Source organism: Lissotriton vulgaris, chromosome 5 (genome assembly GCF_964263255.1).
Source record: "Lissotriton vulgaris chromosome 5, aLisVul1.2, whole genome shotgun sequence".
NCBI classification, from domain to species: domain Eukaryota; kingdom Metazoa; phylum Chordata; class Amphibia; order Caudata; family Salamandridae; genus Lissotriton; species Lissotriton vulgaris.
In genome coordinates, this window is record NC_141693.1 from 1,549,502,299 (window position 1) to 1,549,523,791 (window position 21,493).

General features: G+C 45.4%; 1 protein-coding gene across 1 annotated transcript in view; it reads right to left on the reverse strand.

Annotated features, from left to right (window-relative positions):
* The window catches only part of NUTM1 (NUT midline carcinoma family member 1), a 370,663-nt gene that overhangs the window by 152,195 nt on the left and 196,975 nt on the right, over nucleotides 1-21,493 (reverse strand). The window contains exon 5 of the mRNA XM_086923611.1: nucleotides 8,824-8,940. Within this exon, the coding sequence (XP_086779737.1) occupies nucleotides 8,824-8,940 (117 nt within the window). The remainder of the gene's footprint in view (nucleotides 1-8,823; nucleotides 8,941-21,493) is intronic.

Here is a 21,493-nt window from a genome sequence, read left to right on the forward strand (position 1 = left end):
CCTAGTACGCAGCGTGTACCGGCAAATGTTAGAATTAATGATGGCACTGCGGGGGACGCTGCAGGGAACACTACTCTCACTGTTCTCCATACAGTGCTGAGGTCCCACCTGCTAGACTATCCCAGCTGAGTTCACCTTCACATCAGGGACCCCAGTCCATACCTCCGAGATGGACAAGACAGTCTGTAAGTCCTCGGCGAGGGAAAAATCGAAGTTCTTACCCTTTCCTTCACTGGAAACAATAGCGTGTTAAGGGGGGAGAAGGGAACAATCTCCTACCTCGCTTCAGCTTCCCACCACGCTGTCCCACCGTTGCTCTCCAAATCTTCGGAAGACGTAGTCGCAGGTGCTGACTCTGCCAACGAAGACCCGGAGCTGCAAGTCGGGGATCCGCTGACTCCACTCCCGCGCTGTGCCGACAAACCGCAGCAACGCAGGCTCCTGTGGCGCCCAGCTGCCTCGGAAGTCGGACACCATCCAGGGAGAAAAAGGCTACATCCGAGAGAAAATTAAAAATAAGAAGAAGCCAGCAATACCTTTTCAAGGTAACAAGAAAAAAAAATGGCAAAAAGAAAATAAATTCCAAGCTGGGGAAGCGGGGAGATCCGTTAATTTCTATTTATAATATCATATAAAGTGCTTGCCGGGCTCCAAGGAGGGAGCTATTAACGCACGCCAGGGGAGCTCGATCACGACTGTTAGCTTCCGGCTGCCTTGTTCCCCCCCACTGTCTCTTTGTTAGCAACATCTCTGACAGGGAGCCTGATGGGAGTTCCTTCATGTGCTCTTCAAAGGCTGCAGAGGTTTCATAACAGAGGTACTAGGCTATTCTTCGAATTTTAAAAAAAGCACAAAAACATTATGCAAGACCTGACTGATATTACTGGTTCCCTGTAATACTCACAAGGATATGTTGGGTAATAAAGCTTAGGGAAGAGAGTTTATCTCTGTTTATTACTTCCAGCTTCTGCTCTGGCACAACAAATCCAGTAGCAGCTGCTGCTATAATAAAGTGGTTGAGCAGGGTGAGGGGAGGGGCTTGCAATTAAAATAATAAAAAGACTAATCTGCCTGTCCACTCCCGCTGCCGGCCACTTCGTTGCTCCTCTTGTTCCAAAAATGAATGGACGTCACTGCACAGGCTCCTCATCCAATCCAGATCTTGCTCTCATGCTATTGCTAACATGAGAGCAGCACCTGGATTGGCCTGAGTGGGCTGGTTTAACACTCACTCAGGCACAGGGAGCTTGCAGCTTTTTTCCAACCCGGCTGTACAACACAGCTGGTTGGAGAAACCTAAGTGCACATGTCTATTTGCCAGGCCTAAGATAACTGGCCAAACTGACATGCACACTTATAAGTGCCTACCACTCCTCCCTATTGCTGATGTGACACCCGTCAGCATGGCACCACCCCTGCCCTCAGCTCGGCTAGGCTGGCAATAAGGTAAGAAAAATACAAATATAATAAAATGGTTTATCATTTTATTGTTCAGTGGGCAATGCTCCTCTACCACAGTGGAGGAGCCGCCCCTGAACAAACAAAAGAAAGTGTGAAGAGGAATCTTCGGACCGAGTCAGACGCCAAGTAACACTCGAAGTTTTAATTCCTGGTTCTTTAATGATCTAATGTGTCTAGTTTGGTGAATATTTATGTTCTAGTCCTTGTGATAAAGGTAATGCCTTGCTTAGGACCACTTCAATATTTTTGGGAATGGTTGTGGAAGTGTATGCTAGGTCTCTTCACTATTTATTGGAAAGGAGATCTGTTATGAAGTCAGAAGTAGTTTCCGAAAAACTTTATTGGAAAAAAGGCAATACAACCTCCTGCCAAGTGAGCTTACAATCTCAACTGGCTGTTAAACTGTACGGTTAGAATCTAGGCAGAGGAACATTCCAAAGGTGACAGAAGAAGGGGTGGCAGGGGAATTGGGAGATGGGACAGTGAAGGAAAAAGGGGTTGAATAAGAGAGGGGTAATTATATCCCTTCTCCCTTCCACAACAATGTGGAATTTTCCAACCTGGAGAAGACGCTGTAGAAAAATACAATAAGGCAAATGGAAACAACATTACATATGGTTACAGATAGAAAAAATGCATTTGTACTGATGCTGTAGAAAACAATACAATAAGGCAAATGGAAACAACATTACATATGAATACAGATAAAAAAGAATGCATTTGTAATGATGCTAAGTAGAAATGTCAACGGATGTCATAATCTTTGTGCCACAGAGGAGCTCTGCATGAACGAGAGTACCCACCTTCTCTATTAGCCATCACATTTCCCTGAGAATCTTTAGGAATAGCACAATGGTTCCCTGTGTGAGATGCGTCTAACAGATGAGTGCCATTACAGTTGCCTAGATTGTCATGTGAAATTCTATCCATGCTCCAGGTCCTACCATCTTCCAGAGTGACCAAATTCTTTTTAACCTCTACTATTCTCAAATGTTTGGAGAACTTGCTGTCACTAGAGCAACGGGAGACAGGAAGTTTGACTGCTACACTGTCTCCAACCTTCCAATCAGCAACTTTAACTGCATGTTTTAGATCATATCTTTTAGTATACTCTTCTTGATGTTGTTTAACTTGACCATCCATCTCTTCTCTGCATACCCACCTAGGTTCTCCTCCCCCCAACCAATTAGGGATCATTTTGATTCCTGGTAACCTACCCTTGAGTGCCAGAAATGGAGAAATGTTCGTCACAGGGTTTGGTGTAGTGTGATAAGACCAAAGCATATTTTTAAGTGCTTTAACTACAGGTTTTCCATAAATTTGGGCCAATTGAATGCACTAATTTATCATACGATTTACACGTTCTACAAGACCATTGGCCCTTGGACAGTATAAAGCAGTCTTTAAAATGGTGGATAGACAATTTCTACAAAAAGTCCTGCATTTCATCTGACGTAAATTGAACTCTGTTGTCTGTTATGTGGTACCTGGGACCCCTTCAGTCATAAAAGCATCAGACAGGAATTCAATCAAAGATAATGTGTTGATTTTTGTACAGACTTTGGTCGTAATCCAATAAGAGTGGTAATCCACCAATACTAACATGAATTTACCCTCCCACACAGTTTTTTTTTTTACAAATCTGTTTTATTTTCCAAAATAAGGACATAACACCGGGCCAGGTTTACACAGCATCATGCCCACAACCGTATTCAGGGCCGGCTGCGTAAGATAGAGTGGAAAAGGGAATGCAGTATGGTAATATAAACACAGCATGTCGCCTACAACCCGTGTTGGGCCGGCCCCGTGGCATATCATTAAAGACAATACTGTTTTGTCATGGTGCTTCACAAGGCCCTCCAAAAAACATCTGAACTAAAACATGGGCAAGAGGCCCAGAGGAGAAAGAACCGAGAAGAGCAGAGGAAAGGAAAACAGAAAGAGTGAATGGTAGTATTTAGGTCCTAGTAGGAGAAGAAGTTCGCGTGGGCGGGCGGGGGGGAGGAGGGAAGACAGGGAGAAGACGTGCCAATGTTCTAAGCCAGTGGATATCGTAGTGCTTACGGGAGGGGGTAACGCGCATGGCTAGGCTGGCTGCTGGAGTAATCTATCCGGATCCTGCGGGAGGACAGCATCTTCAAAAAGGCGCAGCGCTCTAAGCTTGGTGGGTAGTGTGAGAAGTTGGCCTGATATGCAGTGCTCACTATTCTAGTGATCACTATGTATCAGTCCAAACAACCCTTATTGATGATTGGTTGTAAGTCAACCTGATAGACCAGCTATCCTAGTAGCATGGACAAGAGCAGTCTTTAGGCTAAACTCTAGAGGGCGTGTTAAGCCAGCTGTTATACCATCACATATACCCCTTGAACACCAAGTGAAAGGACACCACACAAGTTGTTATGAAAATAAAAGGATATTTATTTAGAACTCAACAGCCCTGGACTCTTTATGAGGACAGGGCGCTAAGCTCAATACAAAGCTCTTAAAGAATTTCTGAAAGTAGCACAATTTACACAAATGCCCGAGGGGCACGGAAAACCATATACTACAAAAGTGGAATGCGAAATACTAGCCGGTAAGTAACTAGTCTCAAAGGCTTTAGGATCGCTAGGACTGGACTACTGAACCTTCAGATTACGAGCAGGAGGCCTAGGGAGATCGGGTGCAGAGTGTGCACTCTCACGCGGGATGCGGGACAAAGTCTATGGATGCTAGATTTCGTAAAGTTAGTGTTATCGGACGAATCCGACTAGGTAGAGCTGAAACGAAAAAGGATCTGGACACTTAGATAGTTAAGCTATGCTGGAGCACCGAAATGCTCAGGTTATCTAGCCCAGGGGCTGTGGCTGCATAGGGCTGAAAAGACGTCGGGAATCCTCGTTGCAGTCTATGGAGCCTGAAAGAAGACATTGCTGGCAGGCGACCAGTGATGAAGTTCGATGTGATCCAAGCCTGGATCGATGATGGAGGATACCTGTAAGCAGAGGGGACAAAGTTCTGAATCACTAGCCAGTGATTAGATGGGCACCAGGATGGCACTGGACGAAGTCACCTCGACCAGGTGAGTGGGCGACGCTGGGCTCTGCAGTCTCTAGGACCAGGAGGCGTTGTCGGCGACCAGGATGGAGGTGCGAGCTGTCCCACGAAGGTATCTGCTGTCGACGTCGCTGGACCCAGGATTGGGGCAACAAGTCTTGGCAAATGCAAGCCCACGCGGTGGACTCAAAATGGCGTCTGGAGTGGACCAGGAGGGTCCGGGGTGCTCCTCTGTTGGAGGGGAGCAAGGGCCAGTCTGGAGCAACCAGACCAGCGAGGAAGATGTCGTCGTTCGTCGTCAAGAGGGCCACAAGCCAGCAGGCAAGTGGCCGGACAACGCGGTGAGCAGCAAAGAGCAGAAGGGCCCCACGCAGATCTCGTGGATGCTGGGGGGCTGGACTTCGCCCTCGGCGGTCGTGCTGGATAAATTGTAAATTGTTGTGTCTTGTAAAGCGCACTGCTACCCGGAGGCCTCGTAGCGCTATAGACCGCTGGGGAACCCGTCCTGGCTTTCCCTGTGAGATAGTCCCTCCTGGGGGTCTCCAAGGTGAAACCAGGCATCCCCGGCGTTTGTGTGGGGCCGTTGTGGAGATGAGGCAAGCTAATGCCCAGAGTTGCCGAGTGTGCTCCCTGGTCGGAGTAGGCACCGATGCGAGAATTATCAGTCCGCTGATCCTGGTCCAAGACCCTGCCGCGTCGGGAATCGAACCCTGGTCCCGGGCCGTTCTCTGCACTCGGGTCTGCCGCCTCTAACCAGTGAGCCACACCTCTCCATAAGCGTCGTGCAGTTCTGAAGATGGCCGGTCCCTCGAGGTCTCGTCACACCCACGAATCTCAGCTGAGCTGACGATGTAGGTAGAGATCAGAGGTGCCAGGGAAGCCGGGTCTCGTCGTGCTGGTCGGTCTGGTTCCGGAGGAAGGACGTGCAGCAAACCGCAGTGTTCTTAGTTGGTGCCCGCAGATGCAGGGTGACTACTCCTTAGTCACAAGGGAGAAATCTTGAGAAGAAGTCTTGAGTTCCTTTCGTAGAAAGTAGTTTCAGGATTCAAAGATGATCTAATTTGGAAGGGTCCCCGCTCCCACCTTTATACTAAGGAAAGGGGCTGGTACGGGACTAGGTCCTGCCCATGGGTGGGACCAGGAAGGGGGGTGGTTACACCCCTCTCCCATGCCGGACTTTCCCCAGCTCAGGGGCTGGTGTGCCCCTGGAACTGGTTCTAGCCGGCCTATGCGTAGTGAGCACCGGGGTGCCACTTGCAGTCACCTTCCTATTCAGCCCTGCCTACCCAGGAAACACAAAACCCTGTCTGGGATGGTGCTAGCACCGCCCCTGACAGGAAACCCTTTGTCCAAGCTCTCCTCGCTGGAAGGACTCCCAGCAGCAGGAGGTCAGACTTGTGTCTGTGGTGGCAGCATCCATTTTGTGATGCTGAGGCTCGAGTTAACTTTAACCGGGGTTCACAGTTGCACACATGTCGTGTCCCTCTAGAAGGGTGGAATGCTAACCCCGTTGCCAGAATTGGCGAGGGGTTAGTATTCCAATTCGTATGACACCTTACTCGACATGTTTTGATAAAGCGATACCAGAGTTGGCATATAACCGCAAGGATTATAATGCACTTAAGAGTATATGGTATGCGTTATCATGGAACAGCTATTAGGACTTTGTTCCGCAAGCGGCAAACGGGATCAGCTCATGCCAGAGCACCATCTCACACAATTCCAAGCACTCTGCCTTCAGGATTGTCAAGGCCTGCCATAGGAGTGACTGATAGGAATCTATGTGTCCATTTTAGGGTTAGATTTAGGTATACTATATCTAAAGCAAAGGGTGATTACACCACCTTGCCCCAGCTGTCGTGCAGGCAGTTGTGTCAGATTTAGATGGCCAGCCAGGGGTGGCATAATACATGCTGCAGCCCCTGGTAGGCCCTGGGTACACCTATGCCCTGAGTTACAGGGTCTGATAAGGTGGCCCAGTACAAATTGGTAAATGCACCTAAGGTACACGTGTCAATTTAGTGAGAGAACAGCTAGGCTGTGGGTCTGATTAGCAGGCCCACAGCCAGGGAAGTCGTAAACCAGTGAAGCAAAAATCTGGGGTGATCATAGGATTGCAGACCCTACTCTCCTACAGGTAGGTACTGCCCATGTTCTAGCTTACATAGATAAGTAACCAGGGGTCACCAAACTGCAGTGAAGTGGGTGTCACATGCTTGTTAACGCACTGTAAAGAGTTTCATGGCTATTACATGCCATAAGCGCACGTAACAAGTGGCGATAGGAGGCGCCTCTGTTCTCTTCCAGTATAGCACTATAAGCTGCTTGGCTGCTTCAAGCACATACAATGCTATAATCCAATTGCTTCGGGTGATAGCCTTTAAGTTAGCCGGTTTGATGCCCAATAGGATTATGTTTGTAGACTCAGGCAGGGGGAAACCAAGAACTCGTTTGATATGACTAAGGATCTCTTTCCAGAATAAGGTCAGTAGTGGGCATGCCCATCAGATGTGTATGAAGTCACAGATGCAGAAAAGCACCTCCAGCACATGGGAGAAGAGGCAGGGAACATTTTGTGCAAACGCTCAGGTGTGTAATACCATTGGGTCATGATTTTGTATGCGTTTTCCCTTTGTGGGATACTGCAATAGGCCTTGGGTATGTCGCGCCATAAATGACCCTACTGTGCAGGTGTAATTTCCGTGTCGGACGTCCGCTGCCACCTACGCTGGTATAGGTGAGTAGGTATCGCAGGGGGGTGTTGTAAAATCTGATAAGTGCGAGAGATGAGGCCCTTTGACTCGCCAAAAGAGCGGACCAGCCCCTCCAACGGGGTGAATGGACGAGTGGCTGCCTGCACACTGAGTTTTTAAGAGGACCAATAATATCTAAGCCAAGTTTATCCCATGGTTTTAGGGGTACGCTCACAGGAGACATAGGGACAGGTCTCGGGACCTTGGTTTTGTCACTTAAAGCGCAAATCATACAATCTTTAACTTTGTTCTCTACGATTCTGTCCATACCTGAGAACCAGTAGGATGCTCTGACCTTTGACTTAGCTAGGTTCCTTCCCAAATGACCTTTGTGAGCAAGATCAGCTATCCCATCCTCGTCGCCAGTGTTATGAAGTCAGAAGTCGTTTCCAAATAACTTTATTGGAAAAAAGGAAATACGACCTCCTGCCACGTGAGCTGACAATCTCAACTGGCTGTTAAACTGTATGATTAGAATCTAGGCAGAATAACATTCCAAAGGTGATAGAAGAAGGGGTGGCAGGGAAATTGGGAGATGGACAGTGAAGGAAAAGGGGGCTGAATAAAAGAGGGCTAAATATAACAAAATCTTTTTTAAATTTGTTTATTTTTTTTATCCTTCTGAAATGGAAATGCAACTACGGTTGCATCTATATTGTTGAGATGGGAATTATTTAGAGCATGTTGCAGCTACGAGTTTGGTAAAGTTTTATCTGGACAACAGAGAGTAAGGGCCCTCATTTTGTTGCTGGTTGGACTCTGCTCCGACCTGCACCATAGAGGAAGCAGGGCCGCCCAACTACAAGTCGGCAGTCCCATAGCCCTGATTACAATGTGACCACCTTTAGGGTGGTTGTAATATGTATATTCTCTATTGCTGCATGTGCTGCAGACGGTAGCACAGGCCCAAAAGAAAATAAACACTGTAAATACATCCCTGCACCATGTAGCAGGCACTATGCGGTGCCTGAAACATAGTTCAGAGATGGTTACAGGGACAGTAGAGGTGCCCCCCAGGCCTCATAGCAGAGGGCCAGGGGAGAAGTCACTTTTCGTCTGCCTTTTCATGGTGGGTGAACCGTCATGAGAGGGCAGGTGGAAAGGGACATTCTAAGGCCTACGGCGGTGCCAGGGCAGGCACCGCCCTTATTGTAGGAATTGCTGACCCTCCAACTCACCAACGGGCATTGGAAGGGCTGCTGACGGTCCCTCCACCTACCACATTGTAACGCAGTGGGGAGACCACAGGGGCCGATGTCGGTGGGTCCGACGAGCCGTCTGTGTCGGACACACCAACATCTTAATGAGCCCCTTAGTCATGATGCACTCAATCTGTCCTCTATAAAAGTGAAATTCATATTCAGTCTGCATTCTCATTCAATGTTTGGCCTCTACATAGAGGGATGTCAAGAGAAGGCTGTGTGTATCATACCATTGGCTCTCTATGTATCGGACTACCTGCGTAGGAGCATAGTTGCAAAGGGCTGTTAACATCCACACCACCTTCTGTGTGAAAGTTGGATTTGAGGGCTCTTACCGCTCATTCCACATCAGAGAAAACTCTGAGTACCTCATCGATGCTCAGGCCTTCCTCCTCGTCCAGCTCCTCAGTGGCACTGAGCGGATCTTTCTTCTGTTTTGGGGACAGCAGTCCTGCCAGGAAGGACGGGTTAATCACAGCTTCTACCTGCAATGCAAGGCAAGAACAGACCTGTTAGTGAGGAGCAGAGCAGTGCATGGTATGAACTGAGGTGCAGTGGTGTGAGGGAAGAGATGGTGTTGAGAATTAGAAGTGATGTTTACTGGCAGAGCTGTGTGTTGATTGCATGCTTCCCAATCTTGGAACAGTAGAGAGTGCTGAGATGTTTGTCCCTGAGTACAGGTGGTGTTGCAGCCTGCAGATCATTACTGAGGTGCACTGACAGGCTGACACACTCTCTCTCTATCTCTGACCTGGTGCTTCCAATCCGAATTGAGGTACACTTAGGAAGTTGTACTGATTTTTGGTTTGATCTTTGAGACTTCTTTAGCTGTATTGCCAGACTATTGCATTTAGGATAAAACATATTATACAATATACATACATTTTGGGCCTTTTTGTCAGTCCTCTTTATGCACTTGTCACTTCACTTGCCATTCACACTTTGCTTCTGCCCACCACAACATACAGCATTGGGTGATGGGTCAACTTACTTCAGCCATTGGATCCCCTGACTGTGAGTGACAGCTTTCACCTTCTGCACAATGTGCACTTCTGCCTAAAAAGTAATCCACTACACTGCCAGTGCTGGTCAGCCTGATCCACCCTCTAAGCGGCTATTGAGCTGAGAGTCTTCACAGGCGGGGTGTGCAAGTGTTCATGCAGTTATAAAGCCAGGAGATGGGCATTTCATTCTTTTCACATGAAATAAAAGCATGGAGTCAAGACCAGTACCTCAGTCAAATAGGTCTATCATGCTATTGGGCCTTGGCTTCCTAGTGCCCCTTATCTTCTCTAGTCAATGTTATTTAACCAAATGCATCGTGGCACCTAAGAGCAACTTTGTCATACTTTCGGTTTCTGGAGCATGTTTTATTCTAAAGGGGGACCTGGAGCCCTCTCTCTGCCAATCGTGCATTCATGGTCCCCTCATCAACCCTTTTTTCCCCCTACTTGTAAAGTGCTTTACAGCAAGGTGCTTCCAGTCCTGTGTCCCAGTCACTGTTGGAATCCAATCAAAACATTTGCCACTGAGACGGCAAGGGACATCTTGTCAGCTGTACCTTTGTACGGCCGCAGTTTCACATACTTTGAGTGGTAGTGATAATTGGCATTATCCAATGGTCCTTTTATTGGCTTAGAAATTTGGCGTGCCCTGCCAAGCGTGAAAACACACGTACATTGACTCACACACACAAACTTTCATTTTAAAATACGTATTAATATAAATCAATAGCCCACAAAGTGCACACTAATTTACACGCTGTGAGAAATTGGATTACTAGTTGAGGGGAGTGAAACCCTACTCAAGCAGCAACCACAATTCTTGTCAGGGTGAAACACAAGCAAACCTCAAATTAACCTGTGCTGAACCCTCTGGTAGCTTGGCACAAAAGCAGTCAGGCTTAACTTTGAGGCAATCTGTAAATTATTTATGCAGCACTTCAAACAGTAATAGAGTGACAACGCAACACAAGACAAATCCCACATCATTGTAGAAAAATAGAGAACAATGTATTAAGTTATTTGACACCAAAACAACAAATGTCCAATTAGTAGAACTGGATCTATGCAATTTTAAAGATTTAGGTGAAAATAATGCCTAAAAGCACAAAGTGCCAACTGTGGTTATCTGTCCGGGCCGGACCAGGACAAAGTCACAAATTTAGCTGACTACATTCAAGCGTAGGCCAGATACAGGAACCAAATTAGTATTGCTGAGAAATGTTCTGCAAATCCTGATTGTGGTGTGCTGTGCTGTGCTGTGCTATGCAGCATCGATCCTGTGAAGCAATGTGGGTTCACGTCGAGGGAGCATTAGGCAGCTGCAGTTCTGATGAGCAGTAAGGTGTGCAACGCAGGCGTGCATTGAGGTTGAAGCACGCTGCATGGGTTCCGATGAAAGGCTGCAAGGTCAACGTCAAAGATGCACCACAAGTCTGCAGTTCTGATGAGCTGGGCTGGCTATGATACTGGCCTGTGATGAGGCTGCCTTGGTTCTCATGAGGCGCTGCAAAGAGCTGCATTGAATTTGCGTTCAGCTGTGTCGGTTCTGATGAGACCACAGGTGGGCTGGTAGAGCACCTTTAGCCCCATTTCCAAGGGTTACGGACTGGAGGTGCACCAATTGGTGGGGTTATGACTCACAGCAGGCAGAGCCCAGGTGCAGGGTTCGGGATGGTTGGGGCCTTTTCTATCCCTGAGACTTTGATCAGGAGGCCAGTCAACTAGCCCTCAGTGTCACTCTAGTGTTTGTGGGTTCAAGATGCATGTCCAGTGTGTCTCACTCTGGCAGCAGGGCAGAAGAGCAGTAGAGCTGTCCTTCTTACAACAGAGCAGCACATCAGTAGTTCTTCTGAGTGTTCCATAGGTCAAGAAGTGTACTGAAGAGGGTATCTGAGGGCTCAAATTTTATATCTGGTACCTCCTTTGAAGTAGGAGAAGTTTCTGGAAATTCCCCTTTCAAAAGGGTCAGGAATTTCCTGCCTCCCTGCCCTAGCTCCAGTCTGGCTACAGGCACAATAGACTAGTGTGAAGTTATTTGTGTGAAGGCAGGGAACCCACTATTGACTTTCAAGTGGGACAGTGCCCAGCTCCAACCCACCCTCCATCCTGCCTGAGATGACCCATCCAGGCACAAGTAATCCCTCTATTGTGTGGCTGTCTGGAAGGAAAATACAAAGGCCACCTGCCACTCACAGCAGTCATGTGCAATGCAGGCACCATATAGGACAGGAAAATGGCAACTTTCTAAAAGTATCAGTTTCCAAGTTGTGACTAAAAATCTGAATTTACCATTAAAGAGGATTTTAAATTACAAACACCAAATGGCACTTTCCCACCCACTCCCAATCAAAGGTTAGCACTTATTAAATATAATAAGGTGACCCAATGTTATTGTACAGGAGACGAAAGCCGCACTGTAGTAAAAAATAAATGTGTGAGTTTTTACTACCAGAACATATAAAACGTATAAGTACATGTACAGCTTTTTAATTACAATGCTCACTGCACTATGATCGGCTTGGGATCTACCTTAGGAGTGACTTATATGCAACAGAAAGAGAGTTTTAGGCTTGACAAGGTTTTTTTTGCCAAGTCTTATTGGCAGTTTAAAACTGCTAACAGGCTGCAACGTGTCAGATGCACTAACATGAGATATCCCGAACCCAGCTGTAAGAATATTCATGCTTGTTCTACCACACCCCTCACTGCGATGCAGACCGCATTTCTGGCGCCCCATCAAAATGAAGGGAATTGGACAAAATAATATATTAACAAGATCTAGTCTGTTGGCTCACTGGACACCCTTGTCTGTTGTTGCTGGGTAGGCATTGCCCTTGAAGTAATACCAGGTGGGCATTAAGGATGTGGTGCAAACTATGATCATACATATTCAGAATTACTCACAGATCATCACACATAATGCAAGCACTCCCTTGCACATCCTACCACACTCAATTCAGTATCTGTATTACCTTTTCACAGAACCAGATCAGTAGGTAGCCTAGGATCTTGGACCAGGAGGACGGCATGCAGTTGCCTTCAGTTAAGTCAATGAATAATCGCCTGAAGGAATGGAGCCCTTCTCCAAACCGAAAGTGCTGGAAGGCACCTTAAACATGTGCCCCACAGTAATGAACTATCCAGACCGGAACCAGGTGAACCTTGGGGTTACTTCACCCTCTAACTATCCCTAGTGGTTATCCCTAAACATTGCAGCAAGCTGGGCATGAGATGCTGAGGGCAGTGTCATACATGCTAGCCATTGTAGTCTTGCATGTACTGACTTGTTACCTTTGCAGAGATCTGGTGGGTGAGATTCTATTGTAAGGCGTTAAAGATGCCTAATTGTGGGTGCGTTGTAGTAGTGGGACTCAGCAAGGCCTACCAGTGCTAGGGGTTCGCCCTTCTCTGAACAGAGTCCTCGGACCATAGAATAGAAGTTGGCACAGAAACTGGAATAGAAAATACAAGATTTATTAAACCTCATGAGGTGGAACTACATTCACACAACACCCTCCGGTAATGTATGAAGTAGCACACTGAATGGAAGGAGCTTGGTCCTTTTATACCCACACAGGGGCTCAAAAGAAGGCGGTACAAGTACAACAAGAAGGTTTTAGGTACATATAAGGTCATACAGCAAATGCACAGTCAACAAGAGCGAGGAGCTAACAGTTGCTAATTCTGGTGAACACATCCGGACAGTAACAGTAGCTGCATGGACAGCTGCAAGCTCAACTGAGCATGTTGCGAAGCAGAAGAAGCTAAATATAACCTGTCTCTAGGCAGATTCCAAGAGCATACAACAGCAAGGTAGGACAGAGCAAATGGCACGCACGTGGTAGCACATGGCAAACAAGATGGCTGCCAGAAATACAAAATGGATTCCACAAAACGGATAACATAACTTCTAAATACAGGATGGCTTCTGCTAATGCTAACCCAATCCCTGCCAATTTACAACAGACAACCCTTTTAGCATTAGCTGAAGACATTCGTTCATCTGGGGTAATCTAGATAGGCATCCTGTACATCGATGCTCATCAGTTCAGTGACCTCTTTATTTAGCATTTGTTAGGCTTTCATTTCTGCAACATTTCTCTTGGCAGGTGTACAAGCAGTGATGCAAATAGAGCAAAGCATAGGACCACAATGTATACATATACAGCATGTAAATAGTATCACCAATAGTATACATAAGATAGTCAGTAGCTTACAGCCCCAAGTAATAAAGAGTGTCCACATCCAATTTTAAAAAGTCCATGTACCAGTCTCTGGATGAATCTCTGCAGCAATCTTATGTAGTTTAGAGTTTGCATCATATACTGAAGGCGAGTGATCTGGAATGAAAACACAACAACTGCTGCCAATGATGCGACATGCACCCCCTCTATCAGCCAAAATCACATCAAGCACTATGTGATTCTGGAGTGCTACAATCCTCGCAACTTGCATCTCTTCTGTAATGTCCCCAAGTGCCATAGGTGTCTGATTGGTAACGGTTTCCACAACACAAGTCAATCACCTTATCTTTCTGCTGTTCAATGCAGCACCCACCAAAAAGAATAAGTTAAAGTTGACATATTGTTGCAAAGCAGTGTCAGTTTGGTCAACTTTATACATACTTATTGTCCTCTTATTCCTGTTCTTGGAAATGTCATTGTATAGCTTGAAGTTGAGATGATACGATGCAGGTGCCAGAAACACAGGGGGCAACAGAAAGGACACATAGCAGACCCCAGACCACCCCACAGGTAGTTGGTAGTATCCCTTATTACCGAAAACAAAGTATGTAGTATGTGACGAAATAAAGCTGCTATTATTGGTACCTTCAATTGTCAGAATTACAGTACATTCACTTCTCCCCACTGGAACTCTCCCAACACTACTAATACATAAATCTGCTTTAGCTCTTGTCACAGAAATTACAAAAGGTCCATTGTTCTTCATAGTCCTCATATTCGTGAAGACATATGGTGTTGAAATATTGTCAGGTTGATACTCTTCCCATTCCCATTTAGTCCCTTTAGCTTGAGGATAAACATCTTTATCTTGATAGCATACTTTATTGAGGTGAAAATTAATCCCACCTACTGAAGGCTTTCCAGAAGCAAACAAAAGCGCAAACCAAGCTTGACAAGAACCATTGTGCGAGAATGGAAGAGGAATCAAAGGTGTTCCTCCCTTTTTCTGGTGAGCCGGTAGTATTTGTGGCATTATGAGTGTGATGCAGCATCTGAATGAACGTATTATTAAAGTAGGATTGTCGATGCTTCGGCTCATGGTAGGGAAGTGTGTAGTAGTGGTGCTCAACTGGTACTGGAGTAGTGGCGATCAATAGCTCTCGAATAGGAGCCACCTTCTAAATATACCAGGTAATTGCTGCCATAACCACCATAGGACCAACAAACCCTACAGCACAAATGGTTTTCTTGCAGATCTCAGCAACCTTTGATCTCTCAGCAGACCTGATCACTTCATCATAAGAAACAATCGTTGGAGCTCTTATACCTGAGCAGCCGTTGATTTCTTCACCGAGGGCCAAGACTGGTGTTACTTCGCAAGACTGACCCCCCCCCCCCCCCTTGCCACATCGGCATCATATATGGGGCGTGGCTTAGGAACTCCCCAAATGTTCATCGGTCTCCCAAATATCACTTCATAAGGTGTAAGCCCAGTGTGGCACCGATCTTATTGACAACAATGCCAAAGGTAATGCATCTGGCCACTTAAAAGAAGTGGAAGCCAGCATTTTCGCTAATTTCAGTTTCAGTGTAGCGTTGTACCTCTCCACTAATCCTGCTGATTGTGGGTGGAAGACTGCATGAAATTCCTGCTTGATCCCTAATCCTTTCAGGACATGCTCAACAACTTGCCCAATAAAATGAGGTCCGTTGTCACTCCACAAAAGTTTACAAACACCATATCTAGGGAAAAACTCCTTTAGAAGCACCTTCGCTGTAGTGAGAGCTGTATTATCCTTTGTAGGGTATGCCTCTATCCATTTACTGAAGGCACATACCACCACTAGGACATACTTTAAATTATTGCAGCGTTTAAGTTGGATGTAATCCATCTGCAAAACTTCCAAAGGTGCAGTCGGTATAGCATCCCCTCCTGTAGGAGTCCGTGTCCCTTTACCAGGATTATACTGCCAACAGATCAAACAGGACTGTACTACTTTCTTAGCTGTGCTGGCAATTTCAGGATGCTCCCAAACTTGCGTAAGCAATTTCGTTATTGCTAGAGTTCCAACATGAGCCAGCCCATGTGCCATTTGAACCATAGGTTGTAAATAGGCTGCAGGTAGTTTCCATTTATCCATGTCTTTGTTTCGCCAACAACCCTCATCGTCCAATATTCCTTCTTTAGCCCATTGCTCAAGCTCTTCCACTGAAGCAGATCTCTGTATGTCTAAGACTTCTTATCTAGCATCATGCCAACGCTCAGCTTGTGATTTCACTACGTACATAGAAGTATTGCTTCGTTGCATTGCAGTTTCAGGAGCTATGCGATCTGCTAAGGCATTGCCTTGCCCTGTCTTGTCAGTCACTTTCTTGTGTGCGCTACACTTCACAATAGCTATTTTCTTCGGATATGTCAGTGCAGTCAGAAGATTATGCACTAGTTCTCCATGCATGATCTGCATCCCTTGGGATGTAAGAAAGCCTCTTTCCTTCCAAAGCAGGCCAAAATCATGGGCCACTCCAAAAGCATAGCGCCGGTCTGTATAGATGTTCACACGCAAGTCAGTGCTAAGTTCACACGCTTGTGTCAGAGCTATTAGTTCAGCTGCTTGAGCTGACCTCTGAGGTATACGAGCTGTTTCCACTATCGTCTGAAGTGTCGTAATTGCATATGCAGCTGAGGTTTTGCCATCTGGTAACTTCAAACAGGGCCCATCAACCCACAGTCCCCATCTACATCTGAAAGGGGCGTACCTTGCAAAGCGACACAACCCTTTGTCTGTTTCTCAGTAAGGAATATACAATTGTGAGGCTCCTTTGACTGAGACTGAGTCGCAGGATATGGCAACAAAGTGGCTGGGTTTAGTGTCGCACATCTCTTCAAGGTAATATGAGGTGCTCACAGTGTCAATTTGTATCCTGTCAAGCGGGCACTAGTTAAGTGTTGTGTTTTGGTCTAATTCAAAAGGGCATTGACCGCATGGGGTACTAGCACCAACAATGTGTGTGACAAACTATCCCTTCACTTTGACGTATGGCCACAGCTGTTGCTGCAACTGAAAAAAAGCACCCAGGTAATGCACGAGCAACAGGATCAAGAACAGCTGAAAAGTACGCACAGGGACGCTGCTTATCACTGTGTGTGTGTACTAAACCTGACAATGCGCATCCATCTTTCTCATGTACATAGAGTGTAAAACCCTTAGTGTAATCTGAACTGCCTAACACTGGTGCAGAACAAAGAGCTTGACATAACTGATGAAAAGCATTCTGACATTCAGTTGTCCATGGAAGGGGCACTGGAGTGTCTTTGATCAAAAGCGCTAACAAGGGTTTAACAATGTGTGAAAACCCTAATATCCATTGCCTACAAAACGAAGTCAGACAAATGAATGCACGGACATCTTTCTGAGTAGAAGGTACTGGTGTATCTAAAATTGCTTTAATGCGATCTGAGGTAAGTGCATAGCCCTCCTTAGACAGAAGATGACCTAAATAGGTAACCTTCGGTCTACAATATTGTAATTTCTTCCGTGACGATTTGTGATGGTGAGATGCAAGAAAAGAAAGCAAAGACAAAGTAAAATGTTCCCATTGTTCAGGCGTATCAGCTGCCAACAAGATGTCATCAACATATTGTATGAGAGCCACTCCTTCAGGTAAAGAAAAAGAATCAAGCTGTCTTTTCAATGCTTGCCTGTAAATACTAGGACTCTCAGTATACCCTTGAGGAACTCTACAAAATGTGTACGATCGGTTATTCAAAGTGAAACCAAACAAATATCTGCTTTCAGGATGAATAGGGATCGAAAAGAAAGCATTCTTGAAGTCTATCACAGAGAATGTAGTCGCTGTCGGAGGAACCAAAGTAAGAAGTGTTGTTATGTCAGAAACCACTGGATAATGTGGTACTACAATCTTGTTAACTTCTCGCAAATCAGTAATGAATTTGTAAATCCTAGTGTCAGTATCTTTTTTCCAAAATGGGAAGAATAGGATTATTACAAACATTGTAAGGGACTTCCTCCACAACCCCAACTTTAATCAAATCATGGACAATGCGTATAAGTGCTTCTTCGCCTTCCTGAGAAATTTTATATTGAGGCAAGCGCTGTAATGAAGCGCCCTCCTTGACACTAATATGCACTGGTGGAATAACCATTTGTCCTATATCAGTGTCTGAAGTAGCCCACTAAGTACTAGGGAGTGAAGCTAATGCTCTTTAACAAGACAAGATCTCTCAATTGCGGGATAACTGTCATTCAAAATAACACACACTCCTTCAGGAGAACATCGTATCGTAGCCCTGAAATACTTGAGCATATCAAGACCCACAATATTGTCTGGTGTATTCAGAGAAAGCAAAAATGGACATGGAGCAGTAAACTTATCAACATGGAATGCGAGTGGTTGGGACAATGAGCTAAGGGAAGGTGTTCCATCGAAACCTATCGATGTAATGGTTGAGCCAGACAGGGGAGCCCTTGGAACCAATTGTTTGGATAAGGCGCTACGAGTAGCTCCTGTATCAACCAGAAACTGATCAGTAGAACCCAAAATATGTGCTGTAACATAGGGACCCCTCTGATCTACTGGAACTTCAACTGATTCCTTACCCCATCCTAGGCAATACTATGCATAAGCAGAATCTTGAAAATCAGATGGTACATAATCGGACATTTGATATTGGTTCCGTCTATCAAAATTGTTAAACCCATCCTGTCCACTTGTATTAGCATCAAACCTAGCATGATCATTTGTGCTTTCTCTAGGCACTGAATATCCTGAACGACTTCTAATTTGTCCCCATCCACGTGGACAATGCTGAGCACGCAGTACTGGACAATCAGAAACCCAATGTCCAAATTTCTTGCAATATGCACACTGGTCAACAGACAAATTCGAACGAGTATAGGAAGGAAAAGACGAACCATAAGATCCACATCCACCTCTATCATTACCTCTAGAAGGCGGACCATAAGCCTGAGCCAACATAACCTTTGTTTTTAACTCTTCAGTCTTTTTATCCTCATTGCCCTTCGCTTCTAATTCCTGGCGTTCATAATACTGAGCCATAGTCAAAAGAGAAACCGGAGAAAAGGTAGTCCATGAACTCTCACTGGCCTTTAGGCGACTAGCTATTCCTGGCAACAGGTTGGCGGCATATTTATCGACAAACAGATGCCTACCCGTATCATCTGTAAATGACTGGCCACTAAAATCATGGAATGCCTCCACAAATCGTGTAAAGAAATCCGAAACTGACTCATCTGCTTTCTGCTTACACGATGCTAAGACAGTCCAATCTATCTTTTTAGGGGGAATAATTGTTTTTAACTTAACTGATATAGCTGCAGGAAGATCTGAAATTAATTTACACAGTTTCCGTGCTGGTTCCCTCTTTACATCCATTTGTTCTAACTCTTTCCATAACGCCCCAAAAGTCGCACGATCATGAACTTTACGCACATTTCTCCACATGTCAGGCGGTAATATCAACCCAAAAAACATGTTGATGTCGGGCAAAGTCATAGTACAAGAGCTAATGGCTCTCTCAACTTCCTCATAAAAAGAGGCTGGATTCTTCCGCGGATCAGGCAATGCATTTTTAAGAGCCATAACATCCGCTCTGTTCCAAGGAGTATAGACCCAATTATGAAAAACTTCCTCATAAAAAGAGGCTGGATTCTTCCGCGGATCAGGCAATGCATTTTTAAGAGCCATAACATCCGCTCTGTTCCAAGGAGTATAGACCCAATTATGAATAAAATAACCCTTAGCATCGGCAGAACTCTTATCATCATCTGTTCCCTCGCCTCTAGGAGGAACATACAAAGGCGCGGCTTCCCGCATGTGTTTCGCATGAACTATCATAGTCTTATCTGTTCCGAAGATAGAAGATTGTGCCAAGCCGGTCTGAGATGTTTGTGCAGCTGCTTCTGCTGCCTTTTTCTCCTCTCGCAAACGGACTGCATCAGCACGCAGTTTAACCAAACGCCTGATTGGATCAGCCACCTGAGAAAAGACAAAAAGACCATCACGCATTTGTTTACAATCCTGTGCTACATCACTGGCTCTAATTCATCAGAATGTTTCCTAAACCGCTCAACGACTTCTGCAGCAAATGCCTCGGTAAAATATATTTGCTCCCTTTCCTGCCAACTTTTTATGTCATCTAAAAGCTCAGAAGCAGGGGCAGTACTGCGAACGTCTTTTCAGGCAGCAGATCTAAGCTCAGACGAACGCTGAACGGGCAGCATAGAACGAGTTTCCCGTGCTTTCTCCTGATCTGTAGAAGATTCCTCACAGGACTCATGAGGAGCAGAAGGTAAAATATCATAGGTGGAGAACGATCTAATAACAAGAAATCATCTTGCTGTTTATTAGGAATAGGATAAAGGGGTTGCCTAACAGCGTATTGGCCAGTTACCTGTAAAAGGAGCTCCTTATCTTCTCTCTCTTTTAGTTCTTTCATTTCTTTATTTTTCAACTCTAATGCTTTCGCATAAATGTTCTTTCGCTGTTCTTTTTCAATCAAGGCTTGCTCATGCTTCATTCGTTCACGCACTTCTTTCTCCCACATTCGTACACAGTCATATATATCTTGGCTAGTCTTTCACTTAAACATACATTGTTCCAATGACCCATGCATAGGCCAACGCAACTCAGGATCCTTTCGAGTATATTTATTCCATAATGTGCTGTACATTATAGAAGAAATACCATACTTAATATACATGTACCTATTAGGCCTCCCCTCCGGGGGGGCTGGTTGTGCTTCATCAAGTCTCAAACTGGTACCACTACAAAAGCAACACATTCTACGAAGTGTGCTAGAAACAGGCATGCCAAAAATAGTGCAGAATATGCAGTATTATAACCAAAGTAGCGCTTAAGGTACTCTTTGTACGTTGCGCCATTCAAATCAATTCAAAACAGAGAAAAATCTCCTCATTACCTGCCTATATAAATTGCAATTTATATATTACACATTTCTAAATACAAATATTGGCCAATCATACAAATCCAAAGCCACAGTAAGTGTTACTAAACTACCTTACCAATCCCAGGCATCAAAACCAACATAACGACTCTTACCAATCACTTGGTGTCCAGATTCCAACTGCCAAGTTCTAAAACCGACCAAATGATCACTGCACGGCAAATCAACAGTAGAGATCTGTGTCGAGGACCGGCACCACCTGGATGGTCAGATCAGAAAGAAAGGAAAAACGCTGTGGTTGCCAAGACGCGGGTCTCCTCGGGCAGCGATCGTTCAAAGCGGAATTCCTTCGTTTCGCCCACTCCTTCGGGCATCCGCGTCGCCAATGAGCCCCACGTTGGGTGCCAATTTGTAGTAGTGTTTGTTAAAAACAAGGGGACCCCATACAGTAGAACCTGGGGTAACGAAATGCTTTTGAAAGAACAATGGTTCAAGATAGGCCTTAAGAGGTCCTCAGTGCGGAATAGAACAGAGAGCGAGTACTTAATAAGTCGCTAGGGAGCAAGGTAGTAGGTACTGGTAGGAGTTTTTATTTTTATTTTTTCTCAAGGGTATACATAAATACTTATACTGTATTGCAGGTGCTCAAGTGAATAGTATGGTGCAGGACGTGACATAAGTGATCAGAGTGAACGGACTGTCACACAACAACAACAAGGATAAAAACACAACAATTATATACAGATAGAACGGGTGAAATTCCTTGGGTAGGTCGACGGCGTTTCGATCTATATAGCTTTAGATCATCATCAGGACAGATGAGCCTCCTGAAACTTGCCGGTGCTTTTTAAGGCAAGGTTGATTAATTGGCAGTACAGTGGATTGGGTGTTGCTGTTCTCATTT